Below are 18,734 nucleotides of genomic sequence, written 5' to 3'. Positions count from 1 at the left end.
TGGCAGATGGCTACAGACAATGAGATTTGGGACACCACTGAGGCAGATCTGAGGTCTCAGAAGACCCCAGGAGACGACTTCTCAACTATTAGCCCTGAGGCCTACTTTCCATGGTTCTTTCCCACTTACCTGCCTATAAAACCTTCTGACTGGTCTAGGAACGGGGAGATGGACTTTGGACAGGGGTCCACCATCCTCCCAGAATGCCGGCATTCTGAATAAACCTGTTTTTCTTTCCACCAATCATGTCTCTCGATGTTTAACTATTACCTTTTCCAAGCGGCAGGCAGCCGGCACCGTATCAAGAGGTTTTATGTAACTTTGTCCAAGGTTCCAGAGCAGCAAGTGGTAGAGCTGGGATCCAAAGTTAGGTCAAGTCTGACTCCAAACCCATCAAATCAGGGCAGACCACAGGCCTAGTCCAGCCTGCTACCTGTTTTCTAAATACAGCCACTTTCATGCTGCAACAATAGATTGAGTAGTTGTGACAGAGATCTGTATAAAAAAATGTTTGCCAACCCCTGCACTGAATCTGTAGGTTAAGGAAAGGTAGCAGCTCCCACCTCTATCAGCGTCTGCCTAGAAAGGCAGTCATTCACATTTTAGTGTGAATTACTCATCATTGTGCTAGCTCCCTCATAGCTCACTTCCAGAAGGCACCAAACACAATGAGGGAGCATGGACTTTGTCCTTCAGTGGCTGTGTGACCTTGGGTGGGTCATTTCTCAACCCCAACCCTCAATTTCCTCATATGTCCAGTGGGTACTTTGTTCTTGGTGCTGCCTAGCTTGCAGGATGATTGTCTAAAACACAAATGACATATTTGATGTGACGTGGGTTAAAATGAAAAGTCATCATAATGTAGGGTGATGGAGAAATCCATCCCTAGAAATTAAAAAGCAAAACTAGACAACTAACCTGGTATCATATGGTATCTACTTTCTATTTCAATAAAAATATGTGTCAATCTCAGAGCTAGGATTATAGATTTAACTGCCTTCAGTCTCCTGCATCATGGGTTATAAATATACACGTAGTTACTTGGGTGAAAGGTGGGCCACTATGACCAGAAGCTCTTCTTTACTAGCTGGGGGATGATCCTGGACAAACACATTTGCCCTATATAATTTGTAGCGTTTTACCTTCCATGGCAGAAAGGACTTCACTACCAGATACAGGGCACAGGAAATATCCTTTATCATTCTGTACAGTTATTTTTTCCATGAAGAGAACAGCCTGTAAAACAAATCCACACCAGATATAGAAATCTGCATGACATTGGAACAGTCCATGACACAGAGACGGCACCATTGAAACAGTCCTTATTTACACAGAAGTAGAGAAACAGAGGAATGGGGGTGGGCACCCCAAGATCAAGTTCACATGCCAGCATTTTGGTGATTTCTTGATTGCAGCAGTTTTGCTGCCCTATCCACAGACCTGTGGGTCCTGGGACTTACAAGGGCATGACAACATGTTTCCTTCAAAATCTTCAAAACAAAAGGGTTGGACTTTATTTTAAAGATTTTTAAAAGTTATTGTTATTGGAGAAGGGGAACAGGATTTTATTGGGGAACAGTGTGTTTTTCCCAGGACCCATCAGTTCCATCCAAGTCAAGTTGTTGTTCTTTCAATCTTAGTTGTGGAGGGTGCAGTTCAGCTCCAGGTCCAGTTGCCATTGTTGGTTGCAGGGGGCGCAGCCCACCATCCCTTATGGGAGTCGAACCGGCAACCTTGTGGTTGAGAGCCCACGCTCTAACCAACTGAGCTATCTGGCCGCTCAGGAGCTGAGTGGCAGCTCATTGACTTCACTCTTGTTGCGGAGGGCGCAGTATGCTGGCCCATATGGGAATTGAATCAGCAGCCTTGTTGAGAGACTGTTCTAATCAACTGAACCATTGGGCCCGCCCCTCCGGAAGCTCAACGGCAACTTGTTGTCTTCAATCTAGTTGTGGAGGGCACAGCTCGCTGGCCCATGTGGGAATTGAACCGGCAACCCTGTTGCCCGGAGCTTGCGCTCTAACCAACTCGGCCCCTGGACTTTATTTTTTAAATACGAAGTGTTTCTGGCACCAGTTGAAGAAATACTGGAGAAAGAAGAAGTACTGAAGGTCCAAAAAATTTAAAGTGCTGGAGGCCAGAAATCTGGGATTTCTCTGCTCCACAGATTATTAGTCACCAGATCCTTCTGGAAGTCCTATCATAAACGATGGGCTTCCTTCGCTATAAACTTAGCATGAGAACATTGTCATGGAGATATTCTTGTTGTTTTTAATTGGATGGACCTTTGATTATCTGACCCAACCCCTGTTTTTACAGACAAAGAACTATGAAGTTCAAAGAGATGAAGCCACTCTCAACAGGAACCCAGCCAGTCCACTGCAGACCCAGGTCTGTGCAACTCTAACTGCTGTGCTGTTTCCATCGCACCTCACACCCTTTCTGTTCTCCATTCCATGGCTTTCAGAAGAAATAAATAAACAAATGAAATGAGCATGGTGGGCTTCTTTACTAAGAAATGACTTCTTTGGTAAGACTGCTTCAGTCTCACGTTACAAGGGCTGCAAAGTGGATCCTACAGCAAGAGACTCATTTCCACCCGGGCAGGAACCCCCTCTGAGAATTAAGGCAGCTTTGGGGACGTTTAATTGGCAGGATATTTGGCAAGGGCTGGCTACTCCTTTCACCTTTACTCTCATTTGCCTCTTGAGTGAAGACCGACTAACAGGTGGATGATAACTAGCTAGACATTGAGTAGGTGTTAACGCGATGGCCTTAAACACATCTTTTACATTTCATGGAAAATAATAATTCTCTCAAAATCTGGTAAAATATCAAAAGTGCATTATATATAGTACACAGGAGCACCCTTTCCCCGGGTAACCTCTGCTACTAACAAAGAAGCTGGAAAAAAGAAATCAAACATCACTTAAGATACAGCGCGAACTCCCTCTCCATTGAGCGTGGGTAGATGAGCCCAGAGGTCTCCCAGCACCTGCACGAGAACATCCAAGGGCTTCCAGGGTCCCCCACCTCCCCAGGGATCCTGGGCTAGGGGCCAGGTCCCCCCGACCCCAGGCACAGGAGCCAAATTCCTCCACAAGGCAGCACCATTGCATTGGTTGGCCGTTGGTTCAGCTAGCTCCATATCTCTGATTTGCCTCTGGGACAAATGACGGAGGCACAAGGGCCACATGCAGGTGGAGAGGGCAAACTGCAGGCTCTCTCTGAAGTGTGTCCCTGTTCTAACACACACGTTTCCCTGACTCTTTGCTCTCCTTTCAGCCAAGTAGACTCAGCTTTTCATGTCCCACTGTTCCAGAGTGATTCTTTTCATCAAAGGAGAGCAGCTAAATCATTTCCTCTTGGGCAACCAGCTAGAGAAGAGTAAATTACATCCTCTCCCCTCTCCCCTTCTTCCAACACATTGTTCTTTGTGAAGAAATACTCCTTGGCCCCTTGACTGCATTTTTGTTTATTTGTAAGGACAGCCCTGGGTGGGGTCAACCATACTGAGCAGGGAATTTCAAAGCGCTGTGGGCTGAGAGGACATCTGACTTGAGGGTCGGATTGGATCCCTTAGTAGCTGGGAAACTGCGATGTTGGGTCTTTGTTTTCTCACCTAGGAAATGGGGAGAGAGACACCAGCCCTGCAGTCCTTACTGGGTAGATGGGAAGCGATGTGGGTGAAAGTGCTTTGCAAAAAAAAATGTGAGCTAGAGAGGAATTACCCTTCCTGGGAGGATTTGCAGTCACTTACAGGGCCAGATTCCAGCAGTGACAGGTCACCCTGTTCTCATCTCCCAGACCCCACCTCACTATTCCACTCCCTAGGATGCCCTCAGGCCCTACCTGACTCTTCGGTTGCCTCAGACTTTGAACTGGTCTTTTTATATGGAAAGATCAAAAAAGTCTCCTGATTTCCCTCTTTTCTCCAAAGAATGACCCAAGGCCCCTGACTCAGCAGAAAATCATCTTCCTGCCCCCAGCTGGCGCTCACGTAACCTTCTTCCACAGATGGCAGGATCGATCGATGGATCCATCAGGCTCAGTTTATGCAAAGCACCTTCTGGTTGTTTGTCTCCCTTCACTCCCAATGGAAGTGAAGAGGCTTCCTTTTCTCCCCAGGATTCTGCAACAGGGGCTCCCACATTCACAGTAAGAACCTACAAAGTCTAGGTTTACAACGAGGTTGTAAGAGACTCAAACCATGAACAGAAACCCTAACTAGATGCCACCAACTTTCCGAAGGAACTGAAACTAGCCACCACCACCACCAGAGGGCATCACTTGGGAATCTGTATCAGAAGTCAAGCGAGAAATTCTCCGCAACCACCGCTACTAACCTGTTCTGTCAGCTCAGAATATTGTCCCCTCAACCTCAGTGACCAGGTTGCTTGGTACCACCCTGCCCTGGAAGGTGCTGAGTCTAGTCCATGATGAAAGACAAAGGGAGCTTTCAGGGCCAACTCTCCAGCACTCAGGACCCCTGGGTCGTGCTGGTGGGATTCCCAGGGGAAGACTTCTCAGGTATCCATGAACAATACATTAATAGGCAGGCTGTCAGGCTGCCCTTGGGAACCCAGCTGGTCTCATGAGGACAGCAGAAACACACCTGACCTCGCTGGGTTCCCTGGAAGGCCAGAGATAGGTTTCTGCGCTCCACGAGCCTGACAGAGCGAGACCTACATGTGGCCTCTATGAGCTTGTCTGGCACTTCTGTAAAACCTGCTCACTGGGGCTCGCTTCACGGGCTCCTCTACATTTTTCCCCGGACACCCATGGCTCTGGACCATCTGACCACCAGAAGCCGAAAGAATGTTCCAGAACACACAAATCAGACTCAGGTTAGTGAAAGTGAAAAATAACTAAGACGGTTTCTGCTCGCGATCCCCCAAAACATTGCTTCACGACAGGGACAGGTGAAGCCAACCTCCCAGACCACGGTTCAGACACCAGAGGGCAACTGGGGAGAGAGGGCAGGAGGGGCAAGATCCATGTACCCCCCACAAAAACAAAAAAAACTCAGCTGGACTTTTTCTTAGCATTTGGTTTCCTGGTGTCTGACCAAGAGCAGCACCCTCCCTTCAGCGGGTGGACTGAGGATTTCTTCTGTGGCCCAAAAGACACACATGGTGGGGAATTCTGCCCGAGCCATGGACTCCGCTTGGGCCAGTTCTCAATGTAGGTGAAACATCCCCAAAACAAAAGAGGTTCAACAGAAGTCAATTTTCCTGTTCCCTCCTCGCCTCTTTTCCCTCGGGACTTCCCAATCCAAACTCACAGCTCCCAGGCCCGATGAACAGAAGGTAAAGGAAAACCAGATCCTGAAATCATTTGTAACTGGGACGAGAGGAAGAGGGTGGAGAAGAGCATCTGCCAGGAGAGGAATCCCAAGACAGCGTCCGGTGGCGGTGAAGCAGAGGCTGTGCCTGGCCAGTGGCGCGGTGGGGCTCCCCCTCGGGGCCAGGTTCAGATGGCCAGCCAGTGTTGCAACTGCAGGGAAAGAGGGGCAGGCCTTCATGCCAGGGCCGAGCCAGCCTGGCACAGGACCAGGGGCCGGCTGAGAATGGCAGCAAGAAGCCCAGAGGAGAAAACAGCCCCCTCCCTTCAAAGACCCCAGAGAGCATGCCGGCTGAGTCCCTAACTGTCACTGAGCCCCAGAAAGGGCAAAGGAGCCTTCTAAAAGTCACACAGCAACTCTGAAGCAGGGGGCTCACTGGGACCCTCTCCCACCCCCCACTATGGACGTTTTTTAAGGCGAAAAAGGTAGGACTCAGGCCACCAAGTGACTAAGGTACCTGCAGTGCTTCTTTCAAGATAAGGAATCTTCAGCCTCGTTTGGTGACACTCCATGGTGACAACTCATAGTGGGAGAATAATGCTACACAAAGTTTGGGCATCTGGCACTCCAGCACCAAGGAGCAGAGAGGCGAGTGGAGGTGGCGGGAGGCAGAGGACGGGCCCCTCCCCTATTCCTAACACCACACCACTGTGGGCTACTGCCCACGAACGCTCTGGGTTTCTGCTGTGTGGCATGTGGTCCTGCCTTGGGCATCCAGCTCATAGCAGGGCCAGCTAGGACCCTCCCCAGGGCCCCCACCCGCACGTCCTAGGCTGCACCCACCTGGAACTGCCTGACATCCCTCTGGGCCACCAGATGATGCTCGTTCTCGGGTGTGATGCCATAGGCCAGTCTCTGTAAGAGGACGGAGAAGTGGGGAGGCCTCAGTGAGACCCAGGGACACCTTCCCTGGGTCCAGCAGGCACCCCCGGGGAAGGGCCACCTGCTATTAGGCCCTGAAGTCCCCCAGGGACAGCGTGTGAGGTCCATACAAAGCACGCCCCGCTCTGGTCAGTTTACTGTGAGTCATTCATCCAGCAAATGTCAACTGAGCCAACGGCTGCGGTCGGAGGAGCTGGAGTGGAGGAGACCCACACAGTCTGTGCTTTGGAGGAGCTCACAGCACATGGGAGGAATAGGCATTGGACAAATAAACCCTGATGGGAGCGATTCCTTCCCGGAGCACAGGGAGAGCACAGCAGGTGGGACTGGCCCCGCCAGGGATCAGGGCCAGCCTCGGCCACCGCTGGGCTTAGGGACTGTGTCTGGAACCAGGTGGAGGGAAGTCCTCCCCGCTCCCCACATGGGAAGAGTAAGAAGCTTAAGCCGGTCCTGGTTCCCATGTCTGGGATGAGCTCATAGAACACGAACTCTCCAGGTGACCCAGAGGCTCCCAGACTTAGGTCTCACGGACACACCACAAGGAACTGGGGGAGGCGCGGACACAGCCCTGCCTGGCCCCTCTGCCCTAAGTTCTTGTGCGGCTCGCTCCCTTATGCCCTCATTGGTTCATCTGTCCCCTCGTTAGAATGTGAGCTCCAGGACAGTCTGCCCGTGCCCAGAACACGGCCTGGGCCGCGCAGACCCTCAGCAATGATCTGTGAAGCGAGTGGACAAAGCGACCAAGGAACGAAATCTGTATCTTGCATAGTGAGGGTGTTAGGGAAAGACCATCCCACTATTTATAAATGACGGGGCAGCTGAAGAACCAAAGAGGAGGGAAGATGTAATTTCAGAGTAAAGGGCACTACCGTGTTTCCCCAAAAATAAGACCTACCCTGAAAATAAGCCCCACTTAAGATCATCAGCCAGACGGACACATTTAGTACGTTATGACGCTGTTCCAGAAGAAGATGACATGACTATTTGATTACACGTAGATTGTTGTACATGAAAAAATAAGACATCCCTTGAAAATAAGCCCTAATGGAGCAAAAATTAATATAAGACCCAGTCTTATTCTCGGGGAAACATGGTATTTCTCCAATACTTATCCACATACGTGTGCATACGCAATGCATATAAGAGAAGAAAATACAGTTTGGAGATCTCTGGTTTAGGCTGATCAGGTTCAGGTTCATGAAAGAGGCAGGTAAAAGCCAAGCTCACGGGTCACGGTGAGCTCGGACAGGGAGAATTGGGGCTGCTGGGGCCATGACAAACTAAAAGAGGCAGGGAACGGGCCCAGTTAAGGCTGTCGCCTTATTCATCTTTCGAGGATTACAGGGCTAAGTGTCACCTTCTCACGTAAGTAACAGTAGGAACAGCAGTAGGAAGATACAGTGCACATGACATATAACACAATGGCAGGTAACACGTGTCGAATGTCTCCCACCTGCCAGGCACCCTGCGAAACACACTTTTCCCCTTCAAGGTCCGTGTTACGATCCCCAGGTTACAAATGCGGACACTGAGGTTCACGGGGATACGTGACTTGGTCAACATGGTGGGTCTGTCTGATCCTAGTGTCCGTGTCCTTCTGCCTCCCCTCTGTCACCCCGACAGAAACGACTCAGACAGCCCCTCCCACGCTGCCCCCCACCCGTCCCGAAGCCGGCCCAGAGCTTACCTCCCACACGGAGCCCCGCGTGCTGAGAAACTTGTAGACGATGTAGGCGGGTACCAGGGTCATAGAGGAGAGCGCGATGCCCCAGCCCACCCAGTTGGCCCAGAGCGGGAAGATGTAGTCGTCATAGGTGAGCGGCTTGAAGTTGATCACACTCACCACCACCACAAACTGGGGGGACACGGGGCGGGGGGCAGAAGGAAGGTGGAGAAGGGACACCAGGAGAAGGGAGAGGGGAAAGGGATGGGGTGGGATGGAGGGAGAGAAGCAGGGCAGATCAGAGAGAAGCGGGGAGCAGCGTGTGAGACGGGTTACAGGGAGTGGACACAAGGAAGGACGGGGAAAGAGAAAGGAGATGGAGATAAGAGAAGAATTCAAGAAGCAGATGATCACAAAAAGGAGACAAAGACAACGGAAGTGAGAAAAGAAGAGCAGAACGGTGTCCTTGGAGCTGGGCCGAGGGCGGCCACACACAGCCCCTCCCCCACCCCGGGCCCTGGCCCCAGGCTGGGGACCCCACTGAGGGGGAAGCCCACCCCCCACATGTCAACAGGCCTGAGCACCCTGAGGGTCCCGTCTGTACGACCAGGACTCTGCATCCCAGAACCTCCTCCCCTAAGAAGCAAATAAACCCGCACACCCCACCTGGGACACAGCCCCTCCCGGGATGCCGGCCACACTACATACCAGGAGGAAGGCTGGGCTGACAAACTTCCAGCATAGTCTCCAGTACAGGCCCGGCTTGAACCCCATCATCTGCTGGATGTCGTTGCTGAACCTGTCCACACCTGCGCACACAGGCAGGCTTGTCACGGCGGCCGCCACAGAGCCCCAGGCTGTGCTCTGCTGCCCTCCCATGAGGGTCTGGGCCCAGGCAGAGAGCAGGTCAGTGAGGCAAGACAGTGAAGCCCTGGCACTTAGGAAACCTGGGAGGGGCACTTGGCTGGTTCAGACCAAGGGAGAGGACACATTCAAGGATGGTGTCACCCCATCTCATTTGTCACCCCATCTCATGTGCCACCCCAACTCGTTTTTCAGAGGGAGACAGGGCTCAGGAGGGGAGGGGACTTGTCCCAGGTTATCCTGCCAGGTCAGCCTGACTCCAGAGCCTGGACTTTTCCTCTTGTTCCCTCTTCTGAACGATGACGACTGTGGATACAGCCCTTGCCCTGACTTACGTCTCGTAGAAGAGCACAGACTCACACCGAAATCTTTCTGATGGGGAGAAGAGTGGGAACAGGACTAACACTTGATGAGACACGTGGGGCAAAAACAATCAGTGACAGCACATGTGACATTTAGTAACATGTTCTCCCGTTCAGCTCCAGACTAAGTTTGCCAGATAAAACACAGGGAACCGCTTACAGTTAAATTTCAGATAAACAATGAAAAATATTTTAATTAAGTACGTCCCATGCACTATTTGGGACATGCTTATACTAAACAATTATGCACTGTTTATCTGAAATTCAAGTGTAACTGGGTGTCTTGTACTGTGTTTGCTACATGTGGCAACCTGACTCTAGAATGAGTTACATGGCTCAGGGAGGGGCAGCTTCCTCTGAGCTCCTCTTTAAAAGCTGACAGTGGATGGCTTTGGGGCCCCTGTTAAAGGGGGTTCATGAAAAGATGAGTCGAGGTCTGGGAGAGCCACCCCGATAAGGAATTGGCTCAAGGCTGGAACCGGCCAGTGACTGCTCTGGAAATGGAAGCCCCTTTGCTCCCCAGATGACACGGCTCCAGGAGAACAGGGGGCCAAGGCTTTTCCACGCGCTCATGGCCCAGCACGTACCGTAAAACCAGGAGACACCGATGGCTTCCATGAGCACAGCAAATAGAATGGAGGTCCCCGCTGCAAACGTGTCCAGCAGGGTCAGCACGTATATTCCACCCTGGGCATGGAGGGAGAAAGCCTGAGGCCACCTTGGCTGGAAATGGCCACCGGCGGTTACATCCATCACAACATACCTGTCCATCCCCCGTCACACGCACACAGAACCCAGTTTGAGAACGGTGGGTTGTGGCGCTACTGCATGGATGTTACATATTTGCAACCTAACAAAGGCCTTCGGAGTCACAGGGTCTGAGGGTGGGTATTTCAGCCAGTAAAAAGTGAGATATGGGTCTCAAAGGGCCTTTTGCTGCCCCTCAAAGCAATAAGCCATTAAGAGGGTTGCCTGGAGAGCCTCAGGCTCAGAGGTGGGAGATGACAACGGATGCCGGTCCTGCCGTGGTTCCCTGGAGCTCACTCCGGCTCTGCCACCCAGCTCCCAGGCTGCGAACGTCTGACTCCATTGAAATGCAGCCCCACAATCTCCAGGTGACCCAGAGCCCACCCTTCCTCACCTTGGTGATACAAAACAGGGCCAGAAGGAAGGTTCCGAAGGAGACACCAAATGTGAAGAGTTTCCGGTGGCGCTTCAGGACCTGGAAGTCGTCGGCCAGGCCCGTGATGACCGCCTCCATGCCTCCCATCTGAGGGAACCAGGCAGGGTAGGGTGCAGGAAGGAGGGGTGCCTAGTACCCCCGTCTCAGGCCCCAGGCTCCCCCAGACCTCCTGTAGCCTGGGACTCAGGCACCCCGGCAGCTGCCCTAATGCTCTTGAGTCTCACCCTGCTTCTGCCCTGTTCTCAACCAAACTCAGAGCCCAGAAACTACGTGGGGGAGGGTGAAGAGTTAGCTCTGTCTCCCCCAATCAACAGGTGCCTGTCACCTATTCCACTCCCTCAGCCTGAGTGGGTGCTGGGGAGAAGATAGGGGTAAAATGCCAAAACTCCCATATAGTACGTTTGCAAGTAGATCAGGGCCTTCTGGACACGGCTACCAAAGGAGGGCTTCTAGCGGCAAGAACTTGGGGCAGCAGCTTCTCATAAGGATGCTGGCTGCCTTTCTCATTATCAAGCAAAGTGGTCACCTCAAACTCCACTCTCAGAGTGTGAAAGGGCCCCCTGGCCCACAGCTATGGGCACACTGATTGTTTACGGCCTCAACTGAGTAATAATCATGTGTTTGCTTAAGTGATACCCCAAGGCGAGGGTGGCAGACAGGCTGCATGCTTTCCACCACTCAGCCTCATGCATGCATGGCGCCTCTACCCTTGGCAGACATTGCTCATCCCAACCAGCACTCCTTCCCAAGTGTCGGGAAACAGCCTCAGAACCCTTCTTAACACACTGCTCCTGGCAGATCTACCAACTGGAAAGGAAAGGCAATGAGAAGGCACCTATTTGCCAGCCCCACTCTATGACTTCTTGCAGACTTCCAGGCAGGATATACTAATGGCCACAGACATCAAAAGAGGCCAGTGGGTTGAATCTTAACACGTGGATAACAAAAGACTCTAAGACACAAATGAGGCGCAAAGCGTTTTTGTAGGTTGTTGATGAGGAAATATAAAGGGAAGAGTGCTTGGCTCGAGAACAGGAGTTCCCTCCACACACTCTCTGAATTCAGTTTCCCCATCGGCAGGAGGAGAGTAGTGGGCTACCCAGCTGAGGTCCCTCTGGTGTGGGTTTCCGTGATTCCAGTGGGTTTCTATTGGTGCTTGGCTTTGACCTAAGTCTCGCTTTTTTGAGCGAGGACTTATTTCCTTGTTTGCATTTAAATAGAACCTTCTGGAAACAACTATTCACCAGCGGTTCCAATGGTGGGAACTTGCTGCTGAGCAGTGTGTGTGTATGTGGTGGGGTCAGGCCCGGGGCTGTGGGGGGGATGGGATATCCCGAGCAGGGTCACTCACTGAGCTGTCGATTCCCAGAGCCAGGAGCATGATGAAGAACACGACAGCCCAGAACGTGGATCCCGACAGGGTGGAAATGGCTTCCGGGTACAGGATGAAGACGAGGCCGGCTCCTGTAAGAAACATCAGCAATCTCCTCAATGGCTGGGACTGTCAGTCTGAGCTGCAGGTGACAGGAGAACATGCTGAGGCCCAACCAGCCCCAGGTCAGCCATGGCACTTGGTCCGTCATGGGTGGACAGAGAGAACCAGGACCTGAAGACGACAGACGAAGCCAGCTGCAGCTCGCAGTTCACCCAGTACTTACCAGGAGGTTGGCCTCCAGCAGCCAGAGCAGAGAGAGTGCCTCGCCTGGGGGCTATGGGCTACATGCTGCGAACCCCACCTCCTGCACACCATGAGGGGTCCTCTTCCTCTCAAACCTTGTGGCCCTCAGAATCCATCAGAGGTAGCCCCTCCCCAGATATCAGCTTCTTTGTGGCCATAAGAATATGGGAAGAAGTGGGGAGGAAGTGGGATTGGTCAGGGCTTGAGTGCTGCCACCGTTGCTCACTAGCTGGGTGACCTTGGGCAACTTACATAGCCTAAGTCTCAGTGTTCCCATCATTAAAATGGGTCTGTTCACACTCTCACTTGTGAGAACTAAATGAAGGTATGTCAAGCATTCAGCATGGGGCTGGCATAGAGTAGATGCTCCAAAATCCATCCTGCCCAGTCAGACTCAGAGGAAAGTTCTGTTACATACGCAGGGCCCAGTGCTGCCTGGAATTCCCACTAACACACTCAGAGAGGGTCCATCACATGGGTGGTTTGGAAACCTCTGTGTCCAGCCTACTCAGTCCTGCAGCCACTGGAGAGCCACGCAGCCACAAAGGGGTAGGGTGCTCATCTCAGCCCACCCACCTTCAGTGGCCACGTCCTCAATGTTGACCTTGTGTTCATGGGCCATGTAACCGAGGATGGAGAAGATAGCAAACCCGGAGACGAAGCTGGTGACACAGTTGATGGTGCTGGTCAGCAGGGCATCCCTGGGGGAGAGAAGCACGGTTAGTTCAAGTCGGCTTCCTCCCCCCACCCTGCTCTTTGACCACTGGACCATCTGTAGGATTCACAGCTTCAAATGCTTTCCGTTTCCTTGCTGCCCCGTTGGAGCACAGTGCCTTCCCATAACTGGTCAGGAAATAAGTCAACAACTTCTGGAGGAAATACCTTGAGTCCAGAGTCTGGTATCAAATTCTTGTTGGGAAATGGAGTCACCATCCTTTTTCTTCAACAAACTTTCCATGGCTCCCAGTGCCTCTCAACCTCTTTCACCCAGGTGTTTAAGACCTTTGCTAAGACGACCCAACCTTCCTTCCAGGCTCATTTTCCATGAGTCCCCAACATGCACTCTTTGAACAAATCAAAACAGTCAGCTTGCTGGCCCACAACCAAATGACCTCCCTGGCTTGGCTGGTGCTGTCCCCTGCCATGCGTGTCGTCCATTCCCTGTCCGTCTGTCACAGACCTAGCCTCCGAGGCTCACCTCAGACTCACCTCCATGCACTGGCTGATCCCTTGTCAGAGGGGTGATCACCCCATTTCCTTAGCCTTCCCGGAGCTTGCCCCGCTGCTAAGCATACATCCTACTCTGTCTTGTACCAGTGGGGGTGTGATTCTGTCTTAGGCCTCTGATAGAGAGCGATGGAGGCAGGCCCAGTTTGGGCTCGTGTCTGAGGCGCTCACAGCCCTCGGCCAGCAGGAGGCAGCACTGAGTGCTGTCTGAAGCTCTTAGAGCTGGTTCTTTACTGCTGCCCCGTGTGTACAGCCTTCTTAACACCCCGGGGTCTTACCTCTGACCCTGCCAGGCCCTCACCCCTCACAGGACCGGCCTGGACATTTTACCCTTGCCTGTCTGGGCATCAGATGAACAGACGAGCCGTGCTGTCTTCTGTGAAAGCCACAGGGTCCCTGTGTCCCAGCTACCACCCCTATGATCTCCCAGCACAAGTGGCCTCCACGTTCTCAGCCCCTCACCTTGCATCTGTTTAAAAAGTGTCCTGAATTGAAATGAGTTCATCGGGACCCCCAGGGGGGCCTGTCAGAGTTCATGGAATGTCCGGGATGGCGCCTCATTTCACAGAGGAAGAAACCCAAGAAGAAGAGTTGACTTCTCCCACACCAGCGCCCTCTCTCCCATCCCTGCAAGGGTCAAGCCCCAGGATTTACAGCTTTCCAGAGCCCTGAGAAGGATCTTACCTGTAGCAGTTGTTGTCAAACTTGTTGTAACTGGCAAATGCGATCAAGACTCCAAATCCAGCCCCCAAGGAGAAAAATATCTGAGTTGCGGCATCAATCCATACCTGAGATGAGCAGACAAAAGTCATCACCTTCTGCTTCCTCGAGATTGGGACCACCTTACGGCTCCAGAAGGGCTGGGACACCCCAGGGATGCTCAGACCCAAGGAAACAAGGTCTGAGCCTGAAATGGCAGCCATGCCACTCCTTTCCCACCCCCAGAGCCTGCACAAAATAGAGAGGCTGGGGTCTCCCTAGTGTCTCCCAGCCTTGAGTGGTCATGAGTGAGCTCACCCTGGAGAAACTTAATGGCTCAATTTGATGTCTTGATTGCCAAAGAAAGTTAATAAAGTAACAGTTCTAGGTTAGAACATGGATGGAGTGAGAGCAAAAGCTTAAGACAAGCTCAGGAATTACGGAAATGACAACTTCAGAAAGGGATGTGATTTCTAGAAGCTTCTATCAACCCACACAGTGGTGACTCTTGGGGGCCAATGGCGTTTATTTATTCCACCTTTCGGGTAATGAAAGCACATGGCTGAAAGCCTGGAGATATGATCCCCTGTCCAATCTCTCTGCCTCACGGTCTGGCCCTGGCCAATTTCACCTCTTTCCTTTTTGTATCTGTTTCCTCATCTATATAATGGGGATAATTATACCTAGCCCACCCGAACTAAGAGCTGCCATTCGGATTTCTGAGATTTCTGTCGTCTCCCCACTCACATTGTTCAAGGCTCCTCTACTTTGCAAGCAGAGGATATAATGAGAGAGACAATCTGATGCAGGAACACAGAGCTGCTGCTTGAGACAGCACCCAGGCTCCGTTTCTACTTGTTGGAAAGACATAGGATACTTCAACACATGCAGAACAAACAGAAGTCTGATGTTTTACAAGGCTGATTCGTGCCTCATGTGCTGTTATCTTTCTGCTAAGAAAACAGGTTTTTCTCTTGGTTCCAGTGCTGTAACACTGTGGTGTGTTGGGACGTTATAACTAAGGGAGGTAAGTATTGAGACGTTCCTCCTAGTCCTATGTTGCCAGGATCATCGTGGGTTCAAAGAAAGTGCGAAGAAGTCTTTGGAAATCGTGAGGGAAAACGCTGAGGCGTTGCCACTGAGGTGGGCCCGAGGGAGGAGCGTGGGAATCATCTCAGCCATGATTGGAAGACACTCAAGGCACTGGGTACCTCCAGGATTGTGACTGCCCCACTGCTTGGGACTCCACTCCAAATACACCCCCCTTCATTATAATCTGTGTCTGGGCAGGACAATGAGGGAGCTGGAGGGGGTCATGGGGGGCAGAGTCAGCAGGGGCCAGGTCTCCCTGTGGCTGATGCTGGCCCTTATCCATCATTACAGGACAGTGGCAAAGGCCCGGGTTGGGGACTAGAAAGTGGAAATAGGACTGGGGATAGGACGGGGGTGCCTGGGGTGGCTTGGGGACCACAGAACAGGGCAGGGATAGGGACCCAGGACAGAGTATTGCTCTTCTTGAAAAGAGGGGTCTAGGATAGCCACTAAATGGCCACCGAATCCCAGACCATCAGAGCTTGATGGGCTTATGGAGACCTGCAGTTGCAAATCCAGTTGGCATTGGCCCGGGGGAGAAGCTGCATCCCAGGGAGGGAAGGACCGTCCCAGGCTGCGCTGAAAGTCTGGGGCAGAGCTGGGAGCAGATTTCCTGTCCCTGCCAGCCGCGAGGACCTTCCCAACCCCGGCCTATGGGTGCATGGTCTCTGGCACTGACCGTGGCCTCTTTCAGGCGGTAGAAGTCAATGTGCAGGTAGGCGTTGATGCCGTTGGACGCGCCAGGCAGCGTGATGCCGTGGACCAGGAGCACGAACAGCACGAAGTAAGGCAGCGTGGCTGTGATCCACACGACCTGGCAGGGGACAGACTTGCTGTCAGAGCCTGGCTCTGCCTCAGCCTGGTGGCAGCTGGAGGCAGGGGCGGGGCACAGGCCTCTCCTTCCGAGCCAGTCACACCCTGCCCCTCCCCCACACAGGGCACAGGCCATGAGCGCCAGCTCTAGGCCAGGCTTTGGGCCAGACTCCAGGACGGAGTGAACAGACCCGCGGGCAGCTCTGACCGAGTGGGCGGGCACAGCGCCGCCGTCAGAGCTAAGGGTGCGAGGACCTGGACCCGGTTCTCACAGCACCTGACACCTGGTCCTCCACAAGCCGCCTCTCCTGATGTTCAAGTTGATCCAGGGAGAACTAAGTACACCCACCCGTATGCCCTCTTCTCTCCCGTCCTCGACCCCCATTCAAGCACCTCGTCCACCGAAGCTCAGGGCCCAAGGAGGGGAATGGCTGGGCAGAAATCTCTGACCTTTCCTCATCTTAGTGGAGATATGTCTGCGGCATGGACGACGGCATTGTTTAGAAACCCATAAGGGAAGAGGTGATCCTCCAATGATTTAGAATTTGTAATCCTCGGAACTGAGCTCTAGGGATATTTGCACTAATAATGAAGACATACTACGATTTATGGGGTGAGGGGTATGCCCTGACGTTACTCAAGAAAACACTGAGCGGTGAGTATTTTAGCCCATTCATTGTTCATATGCAAATGACGCTGGTCATTGTAACTGGGTCCAATTGAGTCATGAAAGCAAGCCAGGACCAGCCTGTCTTGACACATGAGTGAGAAGACTTGGCTAGAATTATGACTTGAACTCAAAAGTAACAAAATGACCTTTCTACTTAAATATTCTAGAACTCAGGTTTACTTTGAATTGGTCTGTCTGTCTCTCTCCTCAAGGTCTGTCTTTCTCCTCAACCCCAGCACCTTTGCCACAATGCAAGAGGCATTCTGTCTTTTCTCATGCCCCAAAGAACCCCAAACCTGGCAGTAAAATGGTTAGAGCTTGGTGGTTGACCCTGGCCAGTTCCGTTGTCTTGATTTCTCTCCAGGCATAAAGGAGTCCAATGTTTCTAAAAGTTTAGTCCAACAGTGGGAACAGAGCAGGTGGGAGCCTGGGCTCACACCTCCCTTCCAGCCTCACAGGAAGTTGGCACAGTTTGCAAATCACTGAGGTGGAGAGCAGAGCACTGGATTGGGGGGGGTTAGGAAAGGGACAAAGACAGGCAGGCAAGGATCATTTAATGAGCAATTTCTATCTGCCAGCCCCACACTGGGGACCTCTCACTCCACCTCCCAACTGCCCTAGAAGTCAGTGCCATCATTACTTGCCCTCACGTTGCTTGCAGGTGAGGACACTGAGGTTTAGTGAGCGTCATTAATCCTGAGGTCACCCAGTAGGACATGATGGTGCCTGGATCTGACCACAAGACCATGTGCTTTATCACTCACCCTCCTGTATATTTGAGACTCAGGTTCAAGTCCTAGCCATGCTACAGATGGCTATGAAAGCTGCCCCTCTCTAAGCCCCAGTTCCCCCATTTGTACAAGACTCAGGCTGGAGTAGATGGACCCTGAGTACCTTCCAGCTCCACATTTGCTGGCTTACTGGGCTTATAGTTGCTAAGGGCCAGTTCAGCCAAGGACTGAGATGGCGGAGGCAGGCAGGATGGGAAGTAGTGGTGTGCACACACTGGCCGGGCTCCCTGGGGCTAACTCCTGACTCAGACCTCCACCCTTTACCCTGAGGTGGTCAGTGCGCCAAGGTCACAATGTGTGGTCTGGGGTAAGCCCTCCCTTTCCCCTGTTCTGACTGCACCCTGTTCCTCACCATCCCAGCTGCTGGTAGTGGAGTCACACATCTTCCCAGACGCAGAGCTTTCACTTGCCAAAATGGGAAGTGTGAACATTTGCAATTCATTTCAGGCCCCTCTCTGGCTGTGCAAGCCTACTAAGAAAAGCTGCGAGTCCTGTTCCAGATGCAATCTGGAATAAATAAGCAATGCTCTTGTTTTTCTCATGAGCCAGTTTATAAAAACAATTAGAGACAGGGAACAAGAATGTCCCGAGCGAAGCCCCTCCCCATGGACTGGGAGACTTACGCAAATGTGGGCTGTGGTTTCCGTTGACGTGTTTCCAGCTGGGGGGCTTCGGGAGTGTAGCACTCCTGCTACGCCCCTCATTACTCTCCTCTGGGGAGAGGATGAGTCCTCCAAAGGTGCCTTTGGAAGAGGGAGGAGTGCACTCTGCTCATTCTCTCTTTAGCATCACTCTCCCTGCAGACAAGTCAGGCTCTGGTCCAGTCCAGTGCTAACCTAGGAGGGGTGGGCTCTACCTCTCTGGCACGGCTTCAGGGAACTTAATCTCAGGGTGCAATATTAGAAGGCTGTGGCGGTCAGAAACAGTAGTAAGATGCAGACATCTTCTTCTGTTCTCAGCTTAAGGAGACCAAGAGAGAGCTGGCCCTGATCCCCAGGAAAGGTGCAGCGAGGCTGGTCAAGGCTGGCCTGGGGGTGACGCACCTCCGTGGCTTTGCTCAGGCAGCGCTTTCCGTTGAAAACCCCCTCCCTCCACCCTATCTCTACCTGCATCTGTCCTTAGAGCCCTAGGCCAGAGGCTCCCCTCTTTGCAGACCCTCTCAGCTGAGAAAACTTCTTCCACCAATGTAGTAACTCTGACCATACGAACTCATGATAAGAAATACCTTCTATATTGAGACAAAATATACACCAACACACAGATGCCATAACCGAAACACAAAGTCCACAAGACAGCTCTTACTTTACTATGTGTGATGCACTCTGTTATTACTATCTTGCCTGGTTCATTTTTTTTTTTAAATTGTGGAGACCCCCTAAATTGATTTTATAACAGTGAAAAACCCACAGTTTGTGTTTCTATTAAATTGCAACTTGACTACCTAATGTGAAATTATCTTCAAGATA

At 52.0% G+C, this 18,734-nt stretch overlaps 1 protein-coding gene across 7 annotated transcripts in view; it reads right to left on the bottom strand.

Moving 5' to 3' along the window:
* Positions 1 to 1,174: 1,174 nt before the first annotated feature.
* SLC6A2 (solute carrier family 6 member 2) overlaps positions 1,175 to 18,734 on the bottom strand; it is a 44,184-nt gene continuing 26,624 nt past the window's right edge. For all 7 annotated transcript variants that reach the window (XM_081032924.1, XM_081032929.1, XM_081032926.1 and 4 more), the window contains exons 6-15: positions 15,674 to 15,808; positions 13,888 to 13,991; positions 12,553 to 12,677; positions 11,650 to 11,762; positions 10,257 to 10,385; positions 9,703 to 9,802; positions 8,598 to 8,698; positions 7,914 to 8,081; positions 6,128 to 6,199; positions 1,175 to 5,496 (exon numbers count right to left, since the gene is read on the bottom strand). In XM_081032924.1, coding sequence (XP_080889050.1) covers positions 5,473 to 5,496; positions 6,128 to 6,199; positions 7,914 to 8,081; positions 8,598 to 8,698; positions 9,703 to 9,802; positions 10,257 to 10,385; positions 11,650 to 11,762; positions 12,553 to 12,677; positions 13,888 to 13,991; positions 15,674 to 15,808 — 1,071 coding nt within the window. In that variant the 3' untranslated portion in view covers positions 1,175 to 5,472. The remainder of the gene's footprint in view (positions 5,497 to 6,127; positions 6,200 to 7,913; positions 8,082 to 8,597; positions 8,699 to 9,702; positions 9,803 to 10,256; positions 10,386 to 11,649; positions 11,763 to 12,552; positions 12,678 to 13,887; positions 13,992 to 15,673; positions 15,809 to 18,734) is intronic.

Source organism: Rhinolophus hipposideros, assembly GCF_964194185.1.
Source record: "Rhinolophus hipposideros genome assembly, chromosome: 21".
Classification (NCBI taxonomy): Eukaryota; Metazoa; Chordata; class Mammalia; order Chiroptera; family Rhinolophidae; genus Rhinolophus; species Rhinolophus hipposideros.
This window is presented reverse-complemented; position numbering and strand designations above follow the sequence as displayed.